The sequence below is a fragment of the Gallinula chloropus genome (genome assembly GCF_964237585.1).
Source record: "Gallinula chloropus genome assembly, chromosome: 1".
In the NCBI taxonomy this organism is placed as follows: domain Eukaryota; kingdom Metazoa; phylum Chordata; class Aves; order Gruiformes; family Rallidae; genus Gallinula; species Gallinula chloropus.
Window position 1 is genome coordinate 73,008,738 of NC_140085.1, and position 25,045 is coordinate 73,033,782.

Sequence of the window (25,045 nt, forward strand, 5' to 3'; positions counted from 1 at the left end):
TAAAAGGCAGAGCCAGGCTCTACAGCCAGCTAACACAGTAGGAAAAAATCAGTTTTAAGGGCTTGTTTTTGAAACCCCAATGTTCATGTGAAGGTTTTTCAGTCAAGTCCACAAGACTTAAAAAAAGATAGGATGCTTTAGCTTAGCAAAGACTAAAATTCAATAAAATATCTGTAAAATCAGATAGTAGAATCTGAATAGTCTCTTTTACAAACTGTATTACAGAATCATAGAATTGTTTTTCTTGGAAAAGACCTTTAAGATCATCAAGTACAAGTGTTAATCTAGGACTGTCAAGCCCACCACTAAACCAAGTCCTTAAGCACCACATCTGTGTCTCTTTAAATACCTCTGAGGTGGTGGCTCAACCACTTCCCTGGGCAGCCTGTTCCAATAATTGACAACTCTTTTTGTGAAGAAATTTTTCCTAATATCCAATCCAAACCTCCCCTGGTACAATTTGAGGCCACTTCTTCTTGTCCTATGGCTTGTTACTTGGGAGAAGGGACCAACACCCACCCAGCTACAACCTCCCTTCAGGTAGCTGTAGAGAGCAATGAAGTCTCCCCTCAATCTCCAGGCTAAACAGCCCCAGTTCTCTCAGCCACTCCTCCCAAAACCTGTGCTCTAGATCCTTCACCAGCTCTGTTGCTCTTCTTTGGACATGCTCTAGGACCTCAATTTCTTTCTTGTAGTGAGGGGCCCAAAACTGAACACAGGATTCAAGGTGTGGCCTCATCAGGGCCAAGTACTGGAGGACAATCACTGCTGGCACAAGCCAGGATGCTGTTGGCCTTCTTGGCCACCTGGGCACACTGCTGGCTCATATTCAACCAGCTGTGCCCAGGTCCTTTTCTGCAGGACAGCTTTCCAGCCACTCCTCCCCCGGCCTGTAGCCCACAACTCTCTGGGCTCAGCCCTCCAGGCATACAAGAAGTAAGATGGCTCTTTTTAAAATTAATTGCATGTTGATTTACGTGCAAGAAATCAGGTTTACGTACTGGAACTGTACAAATAAGTTGTAGTCCATGGAGGTGAAGGAACTACAGAAAGACCATGGCTCCAAGCCCTGGACAAGCATGGCAGTGTATGGTTCGTATCACAGCAGCATCTGTACTAGTATGAGTAACAAATTTCATCATTCCCAAGAGTCCTAAAATCTATGAAAGCCAGACAATAGTGTGATTACCAGGAAGACTTTTCACACTCCTCTTAATCATCAAATCCCAGCTACTGCCGGATGCTGAGTACCCGTGGGATGGACTGCTGCTCTGTTCTGTAACTGAGAGTGCTACCTGCTTGTGGGTGGGAAATGCTCTCCCTTCCCTCTGAAGTCCAGTGCTGCAAGGCCACTGTAGGAGGGAGGAGGCTACTGTTTTAACAGAAAGCGAGATGTTAGGGGTTCACACAGGAAAGGGCTCCTACTGTGACCCATGGTAGGGTATCTATCCTAATTCTCCCATATTAGGGAGCCTCGAGACACAGGACTCCAACGTAATGAGTGGACATGACAAGGCTGAGTCACTGTACCTGGAGGTATTTGAATAGTCACAGATTTGATTGAAGAGGAATTCAGAGCACTTGAACAAAAGGCTTGCATTTTTGGGTTACCACCTGCCTTCTGTTACCAAAGAGGCAGCCCTGGCTGCTACCCCAGGTGCCTGAGGCGAGATGCTGTGATGACCCAGCCCTGGAAGCAGGGTGGAGCAAGACAGAAGATCTGCAAAGTGACATTTCTCTCCTGGATAGCTTTTCTTTTTAGGTAGAAACTCCTGATTGGATGAGTCTGGTAAAACAAATTAGGTACAAAATTCCCAGCAAGCCACGAGGGTCATGAGAGAACCAGATTCATTATGGTGTCTGCAAAACCGAACGCTGTCTGTAAAGAGGTGCTTGGCAAAGTAAGACCGGAGAAAGTGAGTCACTGAGGGTCTGAGGAGCATCTGAACCATCTGAGGTAATACCGCCCAGATGAAATTAACTGAGAGAGAAAAGTTAATTAATACAGAGCAACCTAGGGACGACTTACTTGGAAATGAGGTTTCTGACAGCTGTTGTGTCTTGGAAGTCCTGCTTATAGATCTTCTGTAATTGTCTGTGTAAGCCACAACTCAGATCAAGTCAGCTTTGGTGCAATACTCAGTTTGCGTGTCTCCCACTTCCTCTGACTGCAGACTACAACTTCTTTGTACACTAAAGCAACGTGTGCTGCCGGCTGCATCCTTGGTCTCTGAACCAAGGAACCCAAACATCACAAGCCACTCTTGAAAATTCCAAAGCCTTTAAGAAAAGGTCTGGAATTCAGGATTTGTAGTAGCCTAAGTTAGTGGTCTCTACAGCCTCACTCCTGCATGTCCTGCTGGGTCAGTGTGTTAAAACTGCTGAACTGGGCAAGACTAGCTTGCCTGGTGTTTGGTCCCTTACAGCACCCAAAAGCGGAAGCTTAGGTGAAAAAAAAAATCCCACATAAGAAGAGCAAGCGTATGCAGATACTTCTCCAAAGCACTCCAACAGCCTGCAGCTCAGCCTTCTGAAATCAAAGCTGGGGTCTTGGTAATTAGATGCTGTCAGCATATTGACTTCCCATGAACTTCCCACGCACCCCTTGAATACATCTATCTCCCTCCGCTTCAGCAGTGAGGAGCTGAGGACTGTGGCTTTGCCTCGTGTGAAGCACCACCTCCAGCTGCTTGCTCTGACCTGCTACCTGACAGCCTCTCCCAGAGCTCCTCAACTGCATGCACTGCAGAGGAGACCAACTGATTCACTTTCTCATGTCACTGGGTTACTACCCCATGTTACTGCTGTGATACTACACTACACCCTCAACAGTCACCTCTTTCTGAAGCTCAGGAAGCACAGCCTGCCTCTTAGTCACCCTAAGTGGGGAAACCACTCTGTAGTACCTTTGATCACCCTGGTTGCCCTTTTCTAAACCCTCTCCCCAACACTACCACAGACCTGCCCAGACTAAGAGAGGTGCACGGCGCTGTTCTCCGTTCCTCTGCTCCTAATTCTTAACTCCGTTTGCTTTTCTGAGCACCACTGAGCACTGGGCTGACACTTCAACGGAACCATCTATTACATCCCCAAGATCTTCTTCCTAAATAGCAACACAACACTCAGAGCCCATCACTTATCCGCAGAGCTAGCATTGGCTTTCTACCCTGTGTGTTTCACCTCATGTTTAACGATATTGATTTCCCCCAGCGATTTCAGAGCCTGAGAACCTCAGCTCCTTAGCACTGAACAGGCTTATTGCTCATTACTCATAATTAGCACTCACAAGCAGTCCTTCCTGCAGCGAGCTGCCTTTCCGTGAGGCTCAGTCCTTTCAAAGAGTAATGCCCTGCACAAACAGCACGACATGGGACACGGCTGGGCTCAGACACCATCGCGGTGTCAGCTACTTAATGAGGAATAGGAAGGAGCAGAAAGACCTGGTTCTCACACGCAAGCTTCCGTGTCTGCTGCAACCAGCCTCTGCACCCCATCGTTCAAATTTACTCTTCAGGGCTGTGACTGACAGGCTGGGTTTCCCAGCCTCCATCCTCCTGTATGAGTTAGTTATCAGTGCCTGGAGAGCAGGCTGCTTTAGGTGACAACTGCTTCAACACTGGTTGCAGAAGCATTCCGTGATGACATTTTCAGATAAAACTGAGGTTTAACTTTTGACTGTTCAAGTGAAATGGCATCACTTGGTCCTTCATTCTCTGAGAACGTCATAAACATAGGTGCTTGTCTGTTTTAAAGTCAAGAGGTGCTTATTTCTCCTGTGCCACCTGCTGAGGGAGCCAACAAGTGAAGTTTTCTTAGGCCATGTGCTAAAGTATCACACAATGCTGCAATGCCACAGCTACTGATAAAACAACTAATTCTCTGGTTGGGTTAGATCAGCTTGTTTTTCCTCTACCTGGCTCCCAGATATCCCTGATATAAGACACAAAAACAAGCTATCAGTGGTCTCTGGCACACAAACCAGCCATAGAACATACACATGGCACTTACCGATGTTACCAAATTCCTTCAACTGTTTTATTTCCTGTTTGAAAAGGCAAAAGCCCTACTCCACATTAGCTCAAACACATTTCCTAGGAACAGTTGCCTAAACAGATCACACAACAGAGGGAACAAAACCCAAGCAGGAATAGTAATGGTAATAGCAACATTTCTGCCTTCAGTAACCCAAAATTAAAAAAAACTAAGTAAGAAAGAGATCTGCATTGAGTGCCCAGTTTCAAACAATTTACTTCCTTGGTTACTATCAAACCTTCCAAGAGCAATTTTTATCCCTTGACATCAGGAAAGATGTCACCGTAGGAGGAATAATCCTCATGGATGCAGAGAGTCTTACAGTTAAAAAATAAATACATTTAAAAAACATCCAAGAGAGTCCCTTTTCCCAAACTTACTATTCTCTTCTTCAGCAGTTCTCCCAAAAACTCTTCCAAGATGTCCCAGCAGGCACAATGGGACAAACTTGCAGGCTCAGAGCGTCCGGCACCGACGCTGCAGCCTCCCATGCGGGGCAGCGCGACGCACACGGAGTGTGCAAGGGGGAAGTTGCGCCGCCGCAGCGCTCACCAGTCTCAAAAAGCGAAACCACGGTCGTATCCGGAACTCAATTGTCTACGAGCTTGGGCTAAAATAAACAGTAACACAAACACAGGAAACACGCGACCCCCTGAAGGACCAAAAGGTATCAGAAGGATACAGTCAGCCTTCCTTGGTACTGCACGGCACGACTACGGGCTGGTCGGCATCTTCGGGGCAACGCGGAGCGCGCTTCGTCTTTGCGTGTAATAGTAAAGCAGCCAGCAACAGACAGAATCACTGTGCTGCATTAAATCCTTTTAACTCATGGTCCTTGGGGCATTTTATAAGTCGGATTAGCACTATGGCACGTACCTGATAGGAGAAATCCTTTGTCCTCAGAGAGCTGGTTAGCCACACTGGGGCCCAAACCACCCAGCTGAGCCAAGAGCTATCTCCGCCAGGCAGTGCTGCTGCTCTTCCTTCCCCTTTCCACTATGGGTTAAAGAGGAAAAGCTCTCCGCAGCAACTGCTTTCCCTGGACATTTCCTTTGGGTACCAGCTACAATTAGTGACCCTTCCAGAAAGAAAAAGCAACTCCACAGTCTTCCTGAAATGCCTCACCCCAGAACAAGACAGCAGGCAGCCACGCTAATTAAGCTGGTCTGGGTTACTGCTGTTAAGGGACTGACCCTGGTGTTTAGCTTCATGCCACAGACAAGAACTGATGGCTCTTCATGAGCTAAACAGGACAAAGGAGTGTGGGTGGAGAACAAAAATCCTTAATCAAAGGGCAAGCTTAACTGCATTTTCTAAGCAGGTAATAAACACAACATGACATCAGATGAGCAAAGACACAGAGTGCCCCCTTGCCTATGCAGAAGCACATGCTGCAAGCTAGAAATGGAGCGAGTAAAAGACAAAAAGGAAGGTATAGTTGGAGATGCTGTCAGCCACTTTGCACTAATCCACTTTTGTATCAGCAGGCAGAGGGTGCAGGAAGAAATAGAAGTTGGGAAATTGATCTCTAATTACTTGGTCTCCCCCTACTTAGACTGGCAGCCCTTCCTTGAAAGCCTCATTCACAATACAGCGTGTAGATGCTGAAAGAAAAAGTCTGAAGCACGTGATGGACAAGCATCTTCTTTTTTCCTCCAAAAACTGATGTTGCCACTGGTGCATGAAGCATTCAGCCTTCTGTAGAACAGCACTAGCATATTCTGTACCAGAGTTGCATTTGATTTCATGCCCATCTGCCCACCCAGAGCCTTTCTGTAGGTGCCAAAGCACACCTCATGCACACCCACACACTCACCTGGCCCCCAAATAAGAATAGCCACTGAAGAACAATTGAAAGAATCAACAGTACTCCCAACAATAACAAGTTCTGATAATGCACCTTCCTGCTTCTCCACACTGCCTTGCTTTATTGGAGAGCCACTCAGTGCCCTCTCCATACCAGGGCAAAGGGAAGCACACACCATGTCACTCTGGGCTTACTTGGGATTCTGTAGACACATCTGGGACTAAGTTGTTGACGAAACCTACAGAATAGCTCATCCTGTCTGCCTGAGCTCAGATCAGTACCTTTGCCAGGTCTGCACAGACCATCATGCACCTAGCAGCCTTGATGAATAAAACAGCTGAAGCTCACCTTTCCAGAGTTCTTCCCAGGCTTGTCCATTTAGTAAAATAAAAATAGAAAGCCAAGTGACCATCATTTATTTATTTGAATAAATAGTACAACTGTCACAAACCATGCAAAAAACTCCTGCTGTGATTTTTAGCAAACATAGCATTGCATTGTAACTTGCTTACAGTACACAACTCCTGTCACAAAGTTGGATGTCTCCAGCATATGACAAGTCCAGAATTTTATCTGCAAGGCTGGTTTTTAGTAGTTAGAAATCCAAAGTAAACACTGTTAAAAATAGTAGAAAAGAGTCTTACAAAACCCTATAAATACTGAAAGCGCTGGGATATGGGGAAGAGGGGCAAGAAGCCCTATGAGGTTTAAACTGAGTTTAAAAGATCTGCCACGGTTGGTTTATCTTGAGAAACAGGATGCAGCTGAGGAGTATCTGGGCTGCTTCTGTGGTAATACACTGAAGCAGCCCAGATACTGGAACTGGGCAAGTCAAACAGATGTACCGAAAAGGCAAGTTGTATGGGCTAGGAGATGCAGGCATTCATGAAGTACTTTACAAATGTGGAAACTTTAATGCTGCAGAGTATTCAGCATCCCAGATGAACTTAACAGGTTTCAGATCTACTGCACTGGGACCCAGGGAACATATTTAAAACCTCAGTAACACAAAATGTTCATGAGTAATGCTTTTTAGCAATGACTTACCTTTTTGAGAGGAAAAAAAAAAAGGGGGGGGGGTCATGCTGATGTAAAAGGTATGACAAAAACAGGTGTTTAGAGAAGCTTTACCTACATCACTCTTCCTGTAAATGGGACTGCTTGGGATGAAGCTCCAGTTCAGTTAAATCCACCCTGATCCCAATCTGGTTAGCAATAAATACAGCCTCTACAGTGACCTGGCTAGACAGCAAGGAGAGGGGGAAAAAAATAAGATCTATTCTCCCAGTGCAACATTTGACAACAGATGTAAAAAAAAAAACCCTAACAAAATAGGGTATGGCACCTTTCCCCAACCTGTTGAGGGCATCGAGCCTGCAGCCTTGACTGACAGGAATATTAGTGTAAGGAATGCTAACAAGGACCCACGCCTCAGGTTCTAAAGGAGGGACCCAGGTTTCTGCAGTGTCCAGAAATGCCTGACTGAACAAAAAAAAGAGACTCTCTTAAAATTTGGTGATACATTCAGATCTGCTCACGTGCAATGAGGATGCCATCTATAAATCCCCATCTCAGAAACAGCAACCCCCTGCTTCCCCACAGTCTAAACTGATTTTATCAATCTCCTCACCTTACTTTCTGTTTCCTTTTGATACTGACATTGCTTGCAGTTTCAAAAAGTAGATTCTCTGGAGGTCTTTCCCAGCAAATTAGAATATAAATGGCATTGGCACTTCCACATCAGCTGAAGGGAGGTGGGTAGAATCACTGCTCTAACAGAGCTGATTCCACACAGCATTAAACTAAAAGTTTGAGAGACCTTTCAGTTCAATCAGCTTCTGGCCTCATGATACCCCTATTTCAGAGCAGGAAAGTTAGACCAATTTCATTAACTTGCCAGGAGAGCTGACCCACCAGGCCTCAGTGCCTCAGCAAGTCTCCTCTGCAATAACTGCTAGCGTCACAGCAGAGTCTAGAGGCCCCATCTGAAACTCAAGTCCAATTGCACTAGGCTCTGTATAAACATCAAGAGGTCAGCTCCTTCCTAGCACTGACGAGCAATGACTCCCCACAGAACCTTACAGAGTAGGTGAGATCTCAGTTTTTAATGGAACAAAAAGGCAACTTCCTTCCATCTTTTTTTTGGAGGTATGAGAGGAGGTAACCCAAATAAATGAGAACCCAGAAATATGAAACAAGGAAGTAGAAGCCCATTTCTCTCCCTTTGAGATTTAAAAAAATAAAAAAAAAAAAAAAGTTTAAGGAGGTTAAAAAGATGCCTACTTACAACAGGACTCAAGTGAGCACATGGACCAGAGCAACACTACCTGCTTTCTCTTTGGGGCACTCTGCCTCATGTTTCACACAAAATCATCGCTGCCCATAAAAGAAAAATTGCTGTTGTGATACATAAAAGCAGTGGTCAAATCCCTCCCCTGTGCAGTACAAGGAAACAAGTGCTACTATATACATATTCCAAAAATAACTTACCCTGGAAATGACAATCCCATTTCCTTTGGACAGCTCACCTTAAAAATCTATTCAGATCGGTCGTGTTCCAGCACAGCCTCCTCAACCACACTGCTGCACCTGCAAGTTACCAGCCAGGAGCAGCTCTACCAATAAAACCTGTTAATTACTATGAGGTAACTAGAATCTACCAGATAATTTATTTTTAAAAAGCCCAAACAGATTCCCACTAAAATCCATAACAGCTTAATAGACTACAGGACTAGGCCGGGGCCTAGCAGAGCATTTCTTGGGATGGCACAGTGCAACTCGATGCAGGCAATTTAACTAACTGAAAAGCTTCACATTTGAGCACTAACCCCTGGCTTGCACTACGTATACCATGTCTTTCATAGCCCAGTGCAATCCATAAGTACAGGCAAGCTCTTATTCCTACAGGAATGCAGTCTCGCTCTTTAGGAAAAAACCCACATAAAACTCTGTTTATAAAAGCTTGACCCCAGCACTGTACAACTGCCAGTAAGCCCAACAGGAATGAATCTGACCCTTTAACTCAGCTTTGAGAAATGAAGGCTCAGCCTTTACACTGCCAAGCTCGTTATTCCTCACCTTCGTTTCCGAAAGGACTGGGGGCAGAACGCATTAATCCATCCTGCACCTATTTGACCAGCTCCTGACTGACCTGATTGAAGCTGCATGCTGAACAGATGATAGCAGCTCTAGCAAACAAAGTTCTCCTAGAAAGGAGATGAAATAAAAAATAGGCATCAACAGATTAGCTGGTCATCTTACTCTGTGTAAACACTGCATGGAAATAACACTGAGTTGGATGAGGTTAACACAAGAACTGAAGCTTTTGCCATGTAGCTTCAGATAGTGCCTGTAATTCCCCTCAGTCCTGCCCACCCAACAGAACATACCCCCCACCCCCCAAACTTTAAGAGAAAAGGCTCAGCTTCTAAATAAATTCCAGTGCTGATTTCCTATTGCTAATGCTTAAGCCTGGTGCCAGTGGCAACCAAGGAGTAGGCAAAAGAAAGTCTGTTACAGAATGAAGGAGACTCCAGCCATGGGGAAGGTCCCATGTTTTCCCTGCTTATTAGTAGTGGTATATTTCCATTATCAAAAGCATGATAACAAACAACAGACCCGCCAGTATCTTCTGGTAAAAGTGTGAAATATCTACACATTTTCAAGTGACCTAGAGAATACACATGCATTACTTTCAGTGGGATTGTCATACACACAGCTACAGAGAAGAATGTAAGAAGAATGCATGAAGTATAGCATAAGGCACAGAGGGACTGCGCAGAGGGTACGTTTATTGTAATTTCTGTCTAAGAAGGTTGGAAGGATGAAGACCTCAGCAGCTTCCAGGTTCATTCAACGTTCTTGTACTTTGTGAACAGGTTGTATAGAACCCTGAGGGTAGACTTCAGATCCAAGTTGACAACATCTGTGGGAAAAAAAAGATAAATCCTTAATTTGCTTTTTGTTCTCCCTTGTTTGTCCTGAAAGGAACAGAAGTCTCCACATCTGAGACAGCGGGATCAGCAATAAAAACCCCACAGAGTTCTGAGCTCTCCAAGTCAAGCTTTTGAAATGTCCCATAGGATGCCCTTCAAAATACCTTCAGGATAATAAGTCACAGCTAACTTCTCCAGGAAGCAGAAAAAGGCTAATTCCCTTCCTCATCTAAACCTGGTTACAGGTAAATCCTACTTCTATCCGAGACCTGGGATAAAGGCTTTGGGGAATACTGCCAATGACTTCACTGGCCACAGAAGCAGCAAACAAGTTCACCACACACATCACACAAGATACTGAACCTCCCATACAGCTCTGCAATGATACAATCCACACAAATAAACAAAGCCTGAATTCTCTTAGGAGACTCAAAGCTTTCTATTATCTAATATCCCTTCTTACCACGCTAGGCCAGGGAACAGGTCTGGAACAGCTCTCAACAAAAAGCTTGTCTGCTAGCACCTCCCAACCTGTTACTATACTAAAATGGCAGGAAATACCACAGACATGTAATCCATTACACAGAGAAGGCTGAAAAGGTGGAAAAGGTTGGATATAACATGTAAGAAAGGAAGAGGAGGAAGAGGAAGCAAAAGAAATATACAGTAAACAATATATAGAAGCAGAAAGAAGGAAGAACAGATGAATTAGAAAAACAATTCAAAGAACTAAGAAGAGAGCAGTTAACAGACCAAGCACAAATAATTTGAGGTCCAGGGAAAACACCTACTGCCTGTTTTGAAAAATCATTGTCAGGACCTCCCCACCCTTCCCTCCCACCCCACGCTGGATAACACTCTTACCCCCTCACTTCATCTGGCATTTTCAGTAACCTCCCAAACCTTTCTTTATACCCTTTTCCCTCTATTATCTTACATATTCCATTTAAGATTTTGCATTTGTAAAAGACTCTCCTGATGCCCCAAAGAACCTAGTTGCTGTGAAGTACTACACCCCAAAAAACCCCAAGTTGGACCCCAGATAATTTAAATATGAAATATATTTCTAATTTTTCTAGGTATCACAGAAAGTTGCTTACTACCACAGCATCCTCAGAGTAAGGTAACAGCCAGAATCAGCATTGGTTCCTTTGTACCAAGATCCAGTTCTCTCAGAGATGGATTTAAAATGTCAGTTTATCCATGGGGAACAACACTTTGCAAGAGCCATGCATTTATAAAGCTGGGAAATCAAGGCAGATAGCTGCAGAAGAGACAACTAACAGCAGATGTGACCCATCAATGCTGGCAGCCACTTTTCTTTGCAAAGCAATTAAACAAAAAAGTGCTGGCATGATAAAAAATGCAGGGGAAAACCCTTAACAATCTGGCCCAAACAGGTCAAATATTTTTAGTGTATTTACCCCATTCCTCCCAAATGGTTTTCTCCTCCCTGTGCCACCCCTCTTCAGCTTCCCATTGAAATCAGGATGAGTCTTTTTCCTCAGTGACTATAACCTCCATCTCAGCTGATATGGCACAAAGCTGGGTCATCAGGTCTCGCAGGGTGCAGGTCCTGCCTCTGGCTATCATCAGTTCAGAAGCAGGAACTGCCTATGCTATAAGCCAACATCAAAGGTGCCAGGAGAGAGAAATACAAGTCTAGAGGGTAGAGCAGAAACATTGCTGGAAGCTAGAAGGACAGCTGGGAAACCAGGGCATGTCCCAAGGAGGGAGCAGCTGGGAGTAAGAGGCAGTGAAGTGCCAGAAGAGCTGAGGGAACAGGAAAGAGAATAAGCAGGAGCTGGAAGGGGCCCAGACCTGAAGCACTGTGCCTGGCAGTTACCATCCATGTGCCCTCATGGTGGCATTTAAGGCCAACTCCTACTGATTTCCAACACCAGTTTGAGCTGGATACCTGCTGCTGATCACCCCTGGTGATTGCCCTGACGAATGAGAGCTAAGGGAGGCCCCATCACCAAAGGAAGGAACAGACCCAGCTCTTTTATTTGGCAGCCTCATGGCTGGGTCAGAAGCAGCTCTTGTGGTCATATAGTCTGATTTCATGTGCAATACAGTTCTTAGAGAACTTGACCTTGGAAATCCTGTACTGAGCTTACTAACCAAGCTGTGGTTAAAATAAATAAATAATAATTTAAAAAGCTTAACATTGCATGGGATTTTTTTGTTTTCTTTTTTTTTCTTTTTTTTATCTTCCAGTGGTGGAAATTCCACCTCCATCCCTTGACAATTCAGACTAATAATTACCTTCAGCGTTGCAAAAGTTATACTGTAATTCTATTCTGGTGATGCCCTAACTTTCAGACCTTGTTATGCCTTTGTTTGCTGCATTAAAGAGCACAGTAGTGAGAGACACATCTTCCCTGTGTGGGCGATTACAGCGTGCCTTATTGATCAGTGTCTAACAGGCCTTCCCAGGAATAAGCACATTCTTGGCCTCCCATTTCTTATTTTAAGATGAAGCACGCTCAGTCATGATGTTACCAACAACAACTAATAAAATGTTAACTGAAAGTGGCCATAAATCATCAAAGCAGTTTAAAATATTCCATTAATTTAAAACTTTCCCACTCCATAACAACCCCTTTAAAGGCTAATAAATTAATCCACTACTACATACTTTTGCAGCAATAACTCAGCATCAAGTTCGGCTGCCGAGCTCAATCTACTGAATCAGGCTGGAAGAACAGAGAAGAGGAGCTGTCCTGCACGTTCCTATTTTCATACAAAGGCACACTAAAATATTGAAGAGAAACTCTTTCTTGCAAACCCTGCAGAAAACACGGGTTATAGGAATAAAAACTGTTGTGATGTTCTGCAGTAGACAACGTTTTACGTGAAAATCCTACAGCTAATTCAATTGTTTGGCCCAACTGACACTAAAGGGCATGGATTCACCTAACAGGTTTTCCAGCCGATTTTGGAATGAAGAATAGATCAGTATGGCATTAACAGAGTATACCATACACAAATCCTCTTGCACACCATCAGAATCCATGGAATTCTTATTCACAGAAAACCTATTACATGACTCTGCTGCCTGTCAAGAGCCTACAGAGGGTTCACTGAAGCTACAGTGACAAGGAAGGCCCAAGATGCTACTGTTGTCTCCACAGGAGCAGCTTTCCAAGAGCAACAGTCAGTTTTACAGGCAGCTCCAGCCACACAGACACTGCACTCACTCCAACAGACAGAACCACTGCTGCTGGAGGCGGGTACAGCCACAGAAGAGGAAGGAATACACACAAGAGACTGTACCTCCTGCAGCAGAAAAAAGCCAAAAGGAATGCTCTATGAGCTAATTTGGCTCTCTAATTTCTATTAATAATTCAACTTTCAATCAGTATAACACTTCAACATATTCTGCTGCTTACTGAACCTACACACCTTTTCCAGAGCAAACAAAAGATCTGCTATAGCATTCTACCGCTCATGATAGTGTAAGGATGTAAAGGAGCCTTATGAGGAGGTAATGTTCTCTCTCAAAGCAACTCATGAAAACAAACAAATAAAAAAAAAAACCCAAGAAAAAGAGACAAGTTTTCAACAACAGAAGACTTCTCCCAGGATTTAACATTTTATCTCTCTCAAATCAGGCATATCTACTTTACCTGGTCTCCTACTGCAATCCCTTTTACTCTTCTGCTCAAAAAACTGCCAATCCCAACTGTGCATTTGTGTTTCTTCAACTTTCTTGTCCTCCTCACATATCCACTGGTTTAGCTCCAATACTCAGAACACTTCTAATCCTTACTGTCCTGTTTCACTGAATGCTTTAGGAGCACTTTTCATCCCTCTATTTGGCTTGTGTGGTAACGTTTGGCAGCTGGGGGCTGCAGGAGTGGCTTTTGTGAGAAGCTGCTAGAAGCCTGCCCCACATCCAACAGAGCCAATGCCAGCCCACTCCAAGATAGACCTGCCACTGGCCAAGACTCAGCCCATCAGCGATGGTGGTAGCGCCCCTGGGATGACACAGTTAATAAGGGGGAAAAATTGCTGCACAACAGCAATTGCAGCCAGAGAGAGGGGTGAGAAGATGTGAGGAATAACTCTGTAGATACCAAGGTCACTGAAGAAGGGTGGGAGTAGGTGCTTCTAGCACCAGAGCAGAGATTCCTCTTGCAGCCCTGGAGAAGGCCATGGTGACAGACTGCCCTCTTGCAGCCCCCATGCAGCCCATGGAGAAGACCACGGTGGAGCAGATATCCACCTACAGCCTGTGGGGAACTCCACTCCAGAGCAGATGGGTGCCCAAAGGAGGCTGTGCTGGAGCAGGCTCATGGCAGGACCTGCCACCCATGGAAAGAGTAGCCCAGGCTGGAGCAGGTTTGCTGGCAGGACTTGTGACCCCATGCAGGACCAACACAGGAACAATCCGGGTCTGAATATCTGCACCCCATGGAAGGCCCCACGCTGGAGCCATCAGTGAAGAACTGCATCTCTGTTTAACATCTTTGTTGGCAACAGGCACAGTGGGATCGATCAGGTTTGCCAACAACACCAAGCTGTGGGGTGTGGTTGATACGCTAGAGGGAAGGTATGCCATCCAGAGGGACCTTGACAGGCTTGAGAGGTGGGCCTGTGCAAACTTCATGAAGTTCTACAAGGCCAAGTGCAGGGTCCTGCACATGGGTTGGTGCAACCCCAAGCACAACTACAGGCTGGGTGGAGAATGGATTGAGAGCAGCCCTGAGGAGGGGGGCTTGGGGGTGTTGACTGAAAGCTCAACACGAGCTGGCAAGGCGCACTTGCAGCACATAAAGCCAATTGTATCCTGCATCACAAGAAGCATGACCAGCAGGTCAAGGGAGGCGATTCTCCCCTTCTGCTCTGCTCTGGTGAGACCCCACCTGGAGTACTGCATCCTGCTCTGGGGACCTCAGTACAAGAAAGATATTGAGCTGCTGGAGCAAGTCTAGAGGAGGGCTACAAAGATAATCAGAGGGCTGGAGCATGTCTCCTGTGAAGACAGGCTGGAAGACTCAGGGTTGATTAGCCTGGAGAAGAGTCTGGGAAGACCTTAGAGTAGCCTTCTAGGACCTGAAGGGGCCTACAGGAAAACTGGAGAGGGGCTGTTTATCAGGGAGTGTAGTGACAGGGCAAGGGGAATGGCTTTAAATGAAAAGAGGGTAGATTTAGATTAGATATAACGAAAACATACTTTACTATGCGGAATCTGGGGATGGACTGCCCAGAGAAGCTGTGGCTGCCTCCTCCCTGGCAGTGTTCAAGACCAGGCTGGATGGAGCTTTAGGCAGCCTGGGCTAATGGAGAGTGTCCCTGCTCATGGCAGGGGGGTTGGAACTAGATGGGCCCTGAGGTCCCTTCCAAGACAAACTGGTCTGTGATTTTATGAAATTTTATTACAAGAGTTCAAACTGGCACTAACTGTAAGAAGCATGAGAATTAGACCATGAAAAGCTTCTTGCTTGCTTTGTTATTGAGAATACCAGCCAAATTTACGATACCACACTGAACAGCTCGTGGATCATTCACTAAAGCTAGGATTGCACACCTCAGTGAATCTATGCCAGACCAGAAACACCACTAAGGATATACTCCAGAACACTGACAATGAATCCCTTGGAAAACTGTCACGGGGCACATTTACTGCTCCACTTTGTAGTACTACTGCTACTGCCTTCAGGTGTCACTGCACTTGAAAGGCACCTGCTATTATATCTCTATATACAGTTTAAAGCCACATGGCATGTCCATACCTTCAGGGCGAGCTTTTGGTTTCTTCAGGCCTCCATCTTGCATCAGTTCAAAAGCAAAAGAAACATTATGGACCTGAAAGAGGTAAAGTGATTAGAATCCCAAAGTTATATAGGCATTAAAAATCTTTAATCAAACTTTTTAAATGCTTTATTCTCTCTGTACTTGATGTAGAGACTGATAATTCTATTTAGATCAGTATTTAACATGTAAGTGCAGCAGAAAGTACATATGAGGCAGTAAGAAAAGAAAGCCTGTAGCATTACAGAGCAAAATTCCTTTTGATAAAAAGGAAGTAATTTAAGATTTCCAAATTTCAAACATAAGAATATGACTGGATATGACATGAACCACGAAACCCAGTTCCACCCAGATCTCAGTCTCCATGGGGTCCCCCACAGGCTGCAGGTAGAATCTCTGTTCCACCCTCCAGGACAGCCTGCCTCACTATGGCCTTCTCCAGGGGCTGCAGAGGACTCTCTGCTCTCGTGCCTAGACCACCTCCATCCCCTCCTTCACTGTCCTTGGTGCCTGCAGAGTTGTTCCTCTCACATCTTCTCACTCCTCTCTCTGGCTGCAATTGCTGCTGCTATTGTGTGCACTTTATTTCTGCTGTTCTAGAGGTGTTAGCACTGCCAACGATGGGCTGAGCCCTGGCCAGTGTCTGGTCCATCACCGTGCTGGCTGGCAGTGGCTCTGACATGAAGGAAGCTTCTAGCAGCTTCTCACAGAAGCCACCCCTGTAGCCTCCTGCTACCAAACTTTGCCACACAAAGCCAATACAACAACTACGCAGAAAGATACTCCTGAGTAAGCCACTGTTGTGGTTCAGCCCCAGGCAGCAGCTGAGCACCACACCCCACTCACTCCTCTCCCAGGAGGAGAAACAGACAAAGCCCCATGGGTTGTGACAGGGACAGTTACTGACACAGCACTGTGAGATGGGAACAACAAAAGAGCCCATGACAGAATACACACATGATGATGACACAAAGCACTTTACAGACCTGAGGATATGATACCACAGAGCACTGCACCAACAAAACAGCTGATCCATCACTCCTGAAGCTTCCCCAACCAGCCCCTTTTATGGGGTCATGATGTCATGTGAAGTGGAAAACAGCCCTGGCCAACTCCTCTCACTTGTGCTGGCTTCCTGGGGGAGTTAACTCTGCCCTGGCTAGAACCAGCACAGCCACCAAGGATCATCCATGAACGAAAAAACAGAGAAGAGAAAATGGACAAGAAAGAAAAATGCAGAAAAGAGTGTATCTTCATTTAATCTCTCCTTTGAGGAGGGAACATAATGGTTTAAAAAGATCTTCAAAGTAGCTTTGTCATCCATGCTTACTGAAATTTAAGCAAGGCAATTTGGATTATGAATTCTATGCATTTTTGTTGCTGCAAATGACAGTTCTGAGGATAGATAGCAAGAGGAAGAGACTTAATTAAAACTACTCATCTTGAAAATCAGGGAGTTGCACACACAAAGCTCCCCTACCACAATGAAGAAAGGCCCCTTTCACTCGTCCTTATTGCTCAGGAGTTTATTATCTCTTTTAACCTGCAACGGTTCCTCCTCACTTAATGTAACAAAACCAATCACTTTCAAGATGAAAGTATTTTTTCCCTTTCCCAAAAACACAGAGTCTACCTCTCCTCCTTTGACTGACAAATCCCCTTTCCTCAAGGCAAAGTGTCCACACAAAACCACAATGTTACTTCAGGAACACCACAAAACCTTTATGAATTTTAAGAACATACTCATATCCGAACAGATGTGGGCTACAACTCGGTGCTACAAAGCATCTGATCTTTTCATTTTGCCAACGCTTCCACTCCTGACCTAGCTACCTCCTCTTCCAGCTCAGCCAACAAAAAGCAGAGGGTGGATGCATTACTCCAAAACGCTGCAGAACCTGGCAGAATAAAAAGCAGAGGGCAGATGCATTACCCCAAACAACCAGGCTAATGCCAGGCATTGAATATATGCAGATGTGCACCTATGTCCAGAAACAACTGCAGAAAGAAGCAAACTTTTGGTTATTACAATAAAATGTGTTCAACACACTTCTCATCAACACTAGGAAGGACACAGGACAATGAAGTAAGGGTCAGGCTATGAGCAAGATGCTTATTTTGCCTCCTTCCGTCTCTAATACCCTAAGAGTAAGACAATCTAAGACTGCAAAGAATCCACTCTTCTTCCTCAGAGCTCATTTTGTATGAGACACTGTTTGGCAGCAAGTCACAGAATCACAGAATCACAAGGTTGGTAAAGACCTTTAAAATTATCAAGTCCAACCCTTCCCGTCCTATGCTAAACCAGATCCCTAAGTACCTCATCTACCCTTTTTTTAAACACTTCCAGGAAAGGTGACTCAACCACCTACCTTGGCAGCCTGTTCCAGGCCCTGACAACTCTTTCAGTGAAGAATTTTTTCCTAACACCTAATCTGAACATGCCCTTGTGCAGGTTTGTGCCATTTCCCCTTGTCCCATCTCCTGTCACCTGGCTGAAGAGACCATCACCCACCTCTCTAGAGCTTCCTTTCAGATAGTTATAAGCAGTGATAAGGTCTCCCCTCAGCCTCCTCTTCTCCAGACTAAACAAGTAATTCACTCCTTACCAAACAGAAAGAAATACCCAAAAAAGGCAAGCTAGTACATCCTCTCAAAAGTTAAAGTCAGAAACATTGGCAACAATCCACCAATTGCATAGATTTACTCGGTTTGTAGGAAGATTAAATAAACTACAGAAAAAAACTACTTGGTGTTAGGCAACTGATACTAATGAGATGAGGGGGGAGTTCTTCAGGATGACACTGTGACCTTGGGAAGAAGCCCTATCTCCATGATAATCCCAGTGTACAGGATGCAGACAAGCTGAGCTTCTCATCTCTCACCTTTTCTCTTTCTTCCCTATTTGTACACGGTACGTACAAGGCAAGGCCAGGCATCACTCTGCTGTCTAGCACAATAAGGCATTCCTGCCCACAAAAACACTTCAGGCAGTACTCCAATTTACTAAATCACTTTGATTATGCAAAGTACAGTACAAAGCACTTATGACTGATTTATTCATTCTGGGTATTCATGAACTTTACGTGTCATTTGATGCTAGTAACAGAATACCTTTCTTGTTTAATTATGGGGAATTTACTTATTCATTTCACAAGCAAATTTTAGTGGTATTAACCATCAAGCATCACAGCCAGTGCATCTTTGCTACAGCTCCTGAATAGAAGAATGTACCAGGTTTTGATTTACTGGGAACAAAGAGAAAGGACACAATGATTGGAAAATACCATGTGGTAACAAAGCAAAAAAAATTATAACCTGGAATTTCTACCCACCTTTTGATCAAAACTTTCAGGTGTTAAATAGAAGTTGTGAAGTGGAACAAAATAGTCTTCAAGGAGACCCATGAGCAAAACCAAGTAAACACCATCTGCAAACTAAATAGAAATACTGATGACACTCCTAGGTGAAAGCATCTGTTTTCAAATAAGCATTCATAAGCAAGCAGAACAAAAGAATGTTTGGCCCAATTTATGTTCTTTCATTTCTACCACTGTAGTTTGCTACAGAGAAGCTTAAAAGATGGTTCAGAAGCCACAGACTGCTCCTTTCAGGCACAGCAAGGAACTGACAGCGAGAGTAACAAGCATTTAGAGCTTTGTTTCATCTGGTCCATGGATTCACCTATGCCCTTGCAATCACCAGTGCAGCTGATCAAGCCAAATCAGTCTGTTCTGTTGATAAAGCTGCTTTCTGATGGTTCTCTACAGAAAAATATAACAACAGCAAAAAATAATATTAAAAGCACAGGATACAAGGATTTTTCACCACATCTGGCAGCATTATTTCCCCTACTTTCATTTCCTGAGCAAAAAACAAGGAATCCCATCAGCTACTGCTACAGCATTAACCCATACAAGATCATGTGCCAACAACTATTTAAAATTACTTAAGTAGTAAATAGGTCTAGAAGAAATCAAAATAAATTCATCTGGGAGTTATCTACAACTTTTACTGCTTGGTTCTGCAGAGTATTTGTTCTGAATAGGCAGGGACTGAAAACAAGATCTTCTTTATCTCCAGCCAGTTACTTATTTACTTGGCTACCAAATACTGTGGGGTGAGGTTTGAGTATGTCTGTTCTTGCTTTTCCTCACATTCATTTTATTTGCTTGAAGGATCTTGCCAACTTCACTCAGTACTTAATAAAGCTTTTTTCCTTAACCCCCCCTCCCCAAACTTTCTGAGAAACATGTTTGCACATTATATACTCCCTGTACTACTACTGTAGTACTCAAGTCATTTCAACCACAGTCTCTCAACTTGTGTTGGACACTCAAATCTCTGACCTTAATCAGAACTTGAAATTACACTTCTCTTGTCATGGGCACGAAGTTTAGCTTCACAAAATAATTTCTTTTTCCAAGTCAAAATAGATTCTTTATAGATTCAGTAAACGCTAAATAACACACTGAATACTTTTGGTAATACTACTCAGTATTCCTACCAGATAGGATGACTACTTCCTGGCTAAGGGGAGTAATATTATGTATGTCTAACAGACTTCTCACTTGTGATCTTGATATGACATACGTGACACCCTCTAATCTTTTAAAAAAATAAATTGTTGGGCACTTGCAAGGCATTAAGCAACAATTTCTTGTGACAGATCAGATCCAGACACCCATTTATTTCAGCAAAGCTATAAAATAACAGTGAATGCCTGGTATTAACCTAAGCCAGGCTCGAAACAATTACTCCTGGTACAATTCTCTTCGTGCTGTGCTTCTATCTTTTTTGTCGAGACAATACGAGAACCATCTCCCTACAGTTCAGTGAGCTCTGGAATGAATACCTGCTTCTGCTTAGCCAAGGCCAGGCCTGAAAATTGCTTAGTTTTATCTGTCAAATGAGAACTACCCCACTGACACTGAAATTCACACTTGCTTAAGGTTTCCAAGCATATTCTGTACCCAGCTCTGCACTGAAGAGACAGAAAACTCCTCAGAGCAGAGGGTGGTGGTTGCCAGTCACTTCCACTAGCTCTAAACAAACGAACCTGGGCAGCACTGGTGGTCAAGCCGCTGCAGTATCGGAGCTCCACATCGCTAACCCACACTGCTGGGAAGCAGGCACACGCATGTATGTGCTCACAAGACAGCAGGGTAAAGAGGAGAACATGAAGGCCTTTGCTGCAACAGCAAAATTCTTTCCAGTCCCACTCTGATGTGATCAAAGCTAGCACTGATATCTCTGTGATGAACCACACACTGCAGGCCACACTCCTCCGGAGAGCCCCAGGCAGCCAGCTATTAAGAGCTGACACCAGTTCATCATGAAGCCTCACAGCCAGAAAAGACCCAACCCACCATCCACCCATAACTATAGCAACTGCTTCACAGCATTTCACTCTGATCCCAGAGACAAGCTGCCCTGAAATCCAGCCGTGTTCTACAGTCATTAATGTGTCCCTATTAAGTATCCAAGAATTTCCCCTTACAACACAAATCAGCAGCAACATGAAGTACACATAAACATGAGTAAAGGAAGCAAACATCAGTGAAGGCCATTGCTACTTAAATTAAGCCCTGATCCCATAAATTAACACGTCCAAAGATAAACAGTTCCATAAAAAGGCTTTACACTTGAATTTACACAGATTGCATTCAAAAAGACAAAGACTCCTACCTGGGTTTCTAACTCCGTTACTTCCAAATTCAGTTTATTCAAGTGTTTGTTCACAAAGGTGATCAGAGACTAAAAGAAAAGACCAGAACCAGTGATGTCAGACACTAGAGCCAGTTCCTAGTTGAAAGGGTTAACATAATATTTAAAAGCATTTTTTAAGCCTAATAAATATGCATGTGTGGTATTTGCTTTTGCACAGGTAAGTACACAGAAATGAAAACAACTCAGTCATACAGCCATTTTTGCTGCACCATATGCCAGAAGTCACCAGATGGTGCTGTTACATACAGCTTACTAGTTATTTTCCCTAGCACATAAAGCATACTTCAGCAACATGGGAAAAAGCTGTGATGACGCTGGTTCTTTTGCAGGTTCTTTGTGAAGATGAAGCAAGCACTAGGTGCATTTAATGTCCATGCTAATCTCTTCAGGTTCTTGGAGAAGATCCACTGCCTGGGAGTGAGGCCTTGGCAGCACTGAGATAAGACTCCCAAGAGAAGATGCTAACAGCACGCAGTTCCCTGCACACACCTCTGTTCCTGGAGTGATGTGTGTGTATCAGTCAGCCAGTTACATTCCTGATGTAACCCAGGTTTGGAATTTCTATTCCCACAGGAAACAGACATGCAAGATCCTGCTACTATGAGCCAGATACATGCTAATGTACTGAAGCACAGAGATCTGGCAGTCTGCTTATAACACTTCCATGCTCCCAAAGAGGACCTGGAGTCGGGTGTGAACACATTTATTGTGTTGAGACTTAACTGAATTCTTTATCAACTTTAAAAACACTCTTCTAGAAGATGTTTCAGACTGGAAAACTAAAATCTTCCAGACTTCAAAGCAGTATTTTAAAGGCAAACATCCTCTGTTTCATACTAAGCAAAGGTACAAATTACAACGCTGATCCCTGTGTACTACTGTTGTAATAAACGGCTTGACAGCCATATTGGAAGTAACTGATGGAACCTTGTTCCATCACAAGGTCTCCACTACATGTCCTCTAAAACTAACACAAGCTGGCAGAGATCAACCACTACTTTAGCCTGATTTCTACCTGAAGTAGAGCAAAATGCCATGTCAAGAATATGTTTGGGTCTAGACAGGTGCACTCTGCAATGATGTTCAGCCTCGGAGGAGAGGTTAGAGCACCATACAAATTAGTGCTAAGTAGAAAAGCCCAGCGACAGCAGCAACTCTTCTGGTGAAAGCTTTCTATTTAGCTAAATATATTTATGAGTGAAGAACCACATTTCAGGGTACTGTGGCAAATATCTTCCAGTTGTGGAAAATGTTAGTACAAGAATGAGTACAGCTGACTCTTGCTGCCATTGAGCCTAGCAAAGGGGTCACCAGCACCTGCCAGTGCTTAGCCTATGGCCCAGCCCCTCCTTGCCCGAGGGCCTGGGCCAATAACCAGAGTAATGAGACAACCCTGATCAAAGCCAGTGAACCCAGGTACCACTGGGCTCTAAACCAGTGATCTTTGGGGAATAGATACTCTTTTCACTATTTCAGAATCCCCTCCTGCTACCTTCCAGATCTTTCTGGGTATCTGTCCAGAAGTGTAAGAAAAAAAAAGCAACGTAGAAAATAAAACCTGAATTTTATTTTTTACCTTCTTGACGACGCTGAGTTTGTCCGGCGCATGATCAAAGAGTGTGTCAAAGGCGTCACGCTCTGGTTTTAGGGGGAGGGAAAAATAAAGTTAATACACCTCCAACAGCCAAGTATGGGAAGCAGGTTATGTGACACAGGCTTAAGGGTCTGTCTCAGCTCCAAAACAGAGTCTGAAGCTAAAAGTTGTCACACTATTTTGGTGTCTAACTAAATGCTATAATAAATTCTCCAGGGTAACTAAAAATAAACATACCACCCTCTGACTTCTATTTACTGAAGTTCATAATTGGCACACAAAATATGTAGGTGGAGGAAAATTAAAATGCAATGTCAATTCTGACTGTGCCCCAACTCTAACTTAAAGGGTGAGCCACTGAAGCATCACCTGGTTTTGGTGCACTACAGCTGCAGGGGTAGTTACAGTTGCACCTACTGCTCAGCACCAAAATCAGATATTCACATGGTTAACTTAGTATTACCAGCAGTACCCCTGCTTCAGTAAAGCTTAAAACTGAACACGAGTGGAATCTGATTCAGTAGAGGAAAAAGGGCAAAGATTACATATGGTATGAAGATTTAAATTATGTTTAGACATTCAAAGCATCGTATAACAATATCTAATCCAATCTAAAACCTGCTAAATTGACCATATTAGTGCAACATTTAAGACTTGCAACTTTGGGCTGACTGAAATTTTCAAAACACTAAGTTTTTTGGCTGACAACTGTCACCATCAGGTAAGACAAGAACAAATTAGAAATCTAACCAATTGCAGTTGCATTAATAAAAAAAGTTTGGAGAAGTGGGAGGATTTTAAGCTGCTAAAATTTTAAAAAGAGTTTTTAACAGTTTTTCCAAGTTCAAATTATTTTTTAATTACAGAACATATCTTAATAGTTTTCTACTGTTAAACAAACAAACATATTTATTATCTAAATTCCTTTAGTATCTGAAGATAAGTTACTTAGCCCCTACAGCCTATAAACTAAATGGTCACATGATGAAGAAGGTGTAACTCTTATTGCTGGGGGTTGCAAAGATTTTTACTTGAAACCCAAACAACAGTACTAAGAAACATTGCCCTGTGCAGCATTCACGTTATTCATTCCTTGCATAAGGAAACAGATCAACAGAGACCAGTCTACAGAACACAAGAAGTACACTGGATGATCTGGTTCTACCCATCATACTCCACGTCTGTGTGGAGTAATAAAACCTGCCCCTGAAATACATTCCAAACCCATGGAATTGCTCAATCCATTGTCTTGATCTGCTGAAGGAAAACAGACAAGACATCTGTGCCTGACAGAAATTTAAAAACAAATCAATTCAGAGTCAACTTTGTTACTTACCAAATCTTCCCATCATCATCCTACAAGTCAGAGCATACAAAAATACTGAGTTAGTGTATGACTTGTCACTTAGAAAACACAAGACCATGGGCTTAACGGGCCTTTTCCTACAAGATGCCGAGGGCTAACCATTCCTACCAAGTCAGCATGTCACAGACCAGCCCCAGCATGCTGCAGGGAGGCCCCCAGCAGACCACCAGTGATGTCAGGCAGATAGATTTGAAATTAATGGAAAAGCACAATTAATGTTTAAAACCTAATTATGATTCCTTATGCACAACCATTTTGATGAAGAAGAGTGAATGAACTTGTGTGTCGCTTTCACAAAAACAGTCATCAGATGCTACACCACACAAGGTTATCTACCTCACCTCCATCTGGTTTTTGTGCAGAAGGAAAACATACAACATATCTGGGTATTACGTAAATAATACTGCCACATATGAATTATATACACAGCCAGGGACATCACCATATGCAGATGTTTATCAGCTGAATATTAGGTGTTAGAATCAGGCCCTGATAGGCACAGATGAATCTGAAAGTATTCAATGAATGCTGGATTCTGCTGATCATTGCATTTTCTATAGCTATACTGATACCTGGGTATGCAACACATTAAACAGTAACCTCTTAATACTGGGTAATATTAAATAACAGAATAAAACAATGCACAAACACACATGCAAAGCTGTAAACATCTTTCTTGCTAAGAAGAGTCTGAAGCGCACTCCGCAGAGTACATCTTACGTACCACATCTGAAGGAGAGGACAAGCCAACTACATTGTTCAAGAGCACGGGAGCGAGGAGAGGATTTTGGCCCAGAAACCTGGAGGCACAGCTTTGATCC

At 43.7% G+C, this 25,045-nt stretch overlaps 1 protein-coding gene across 2 annotated transcripts in view; it reads right to left on the reverse strand.

The window, feature by feature from the left end:
• Nucleotides 1–9,610: 9,610 nt before the first annotated feature.
• PARVB (parvin beta) overlaps nt 9,611–25,045 on the reverse strand; it is a 59,559-nt gene continuing 44,124 nt past the window's right edge. For both annotated transcript variants that reach the window (XM_084270187.1, XM_084270188.1), the window contains exons 8-13: nt 24,195–24,214; nt 22,841–22,902; nt 21,223–21,291; nt 18,870–18,971; nt 15,516–15,588; nt 9,611–9,764 (exon numbers count right to left, since the gene is read on the reverse strand). In XM_084270187.1, coding sequence (XP_084126313.1) covers nt 9,688–9,764; nt 15,516–15,588; nt 18,870–18,971; nt 21,223–21,291; nt 22,841–22,902; nt 24,195–24,214 — 403 coding nt within the window. In that variant the 3' untranslated portion in view covers nt 9,611–9,687. The remainder of the gene's footprint in view (nt 9,765–15,515; nt 15,589–18,869; nt 18,972–21,222; nt 21,292–22,840; nt 22,903–24,194; nt 24,215–25,045) is intronic.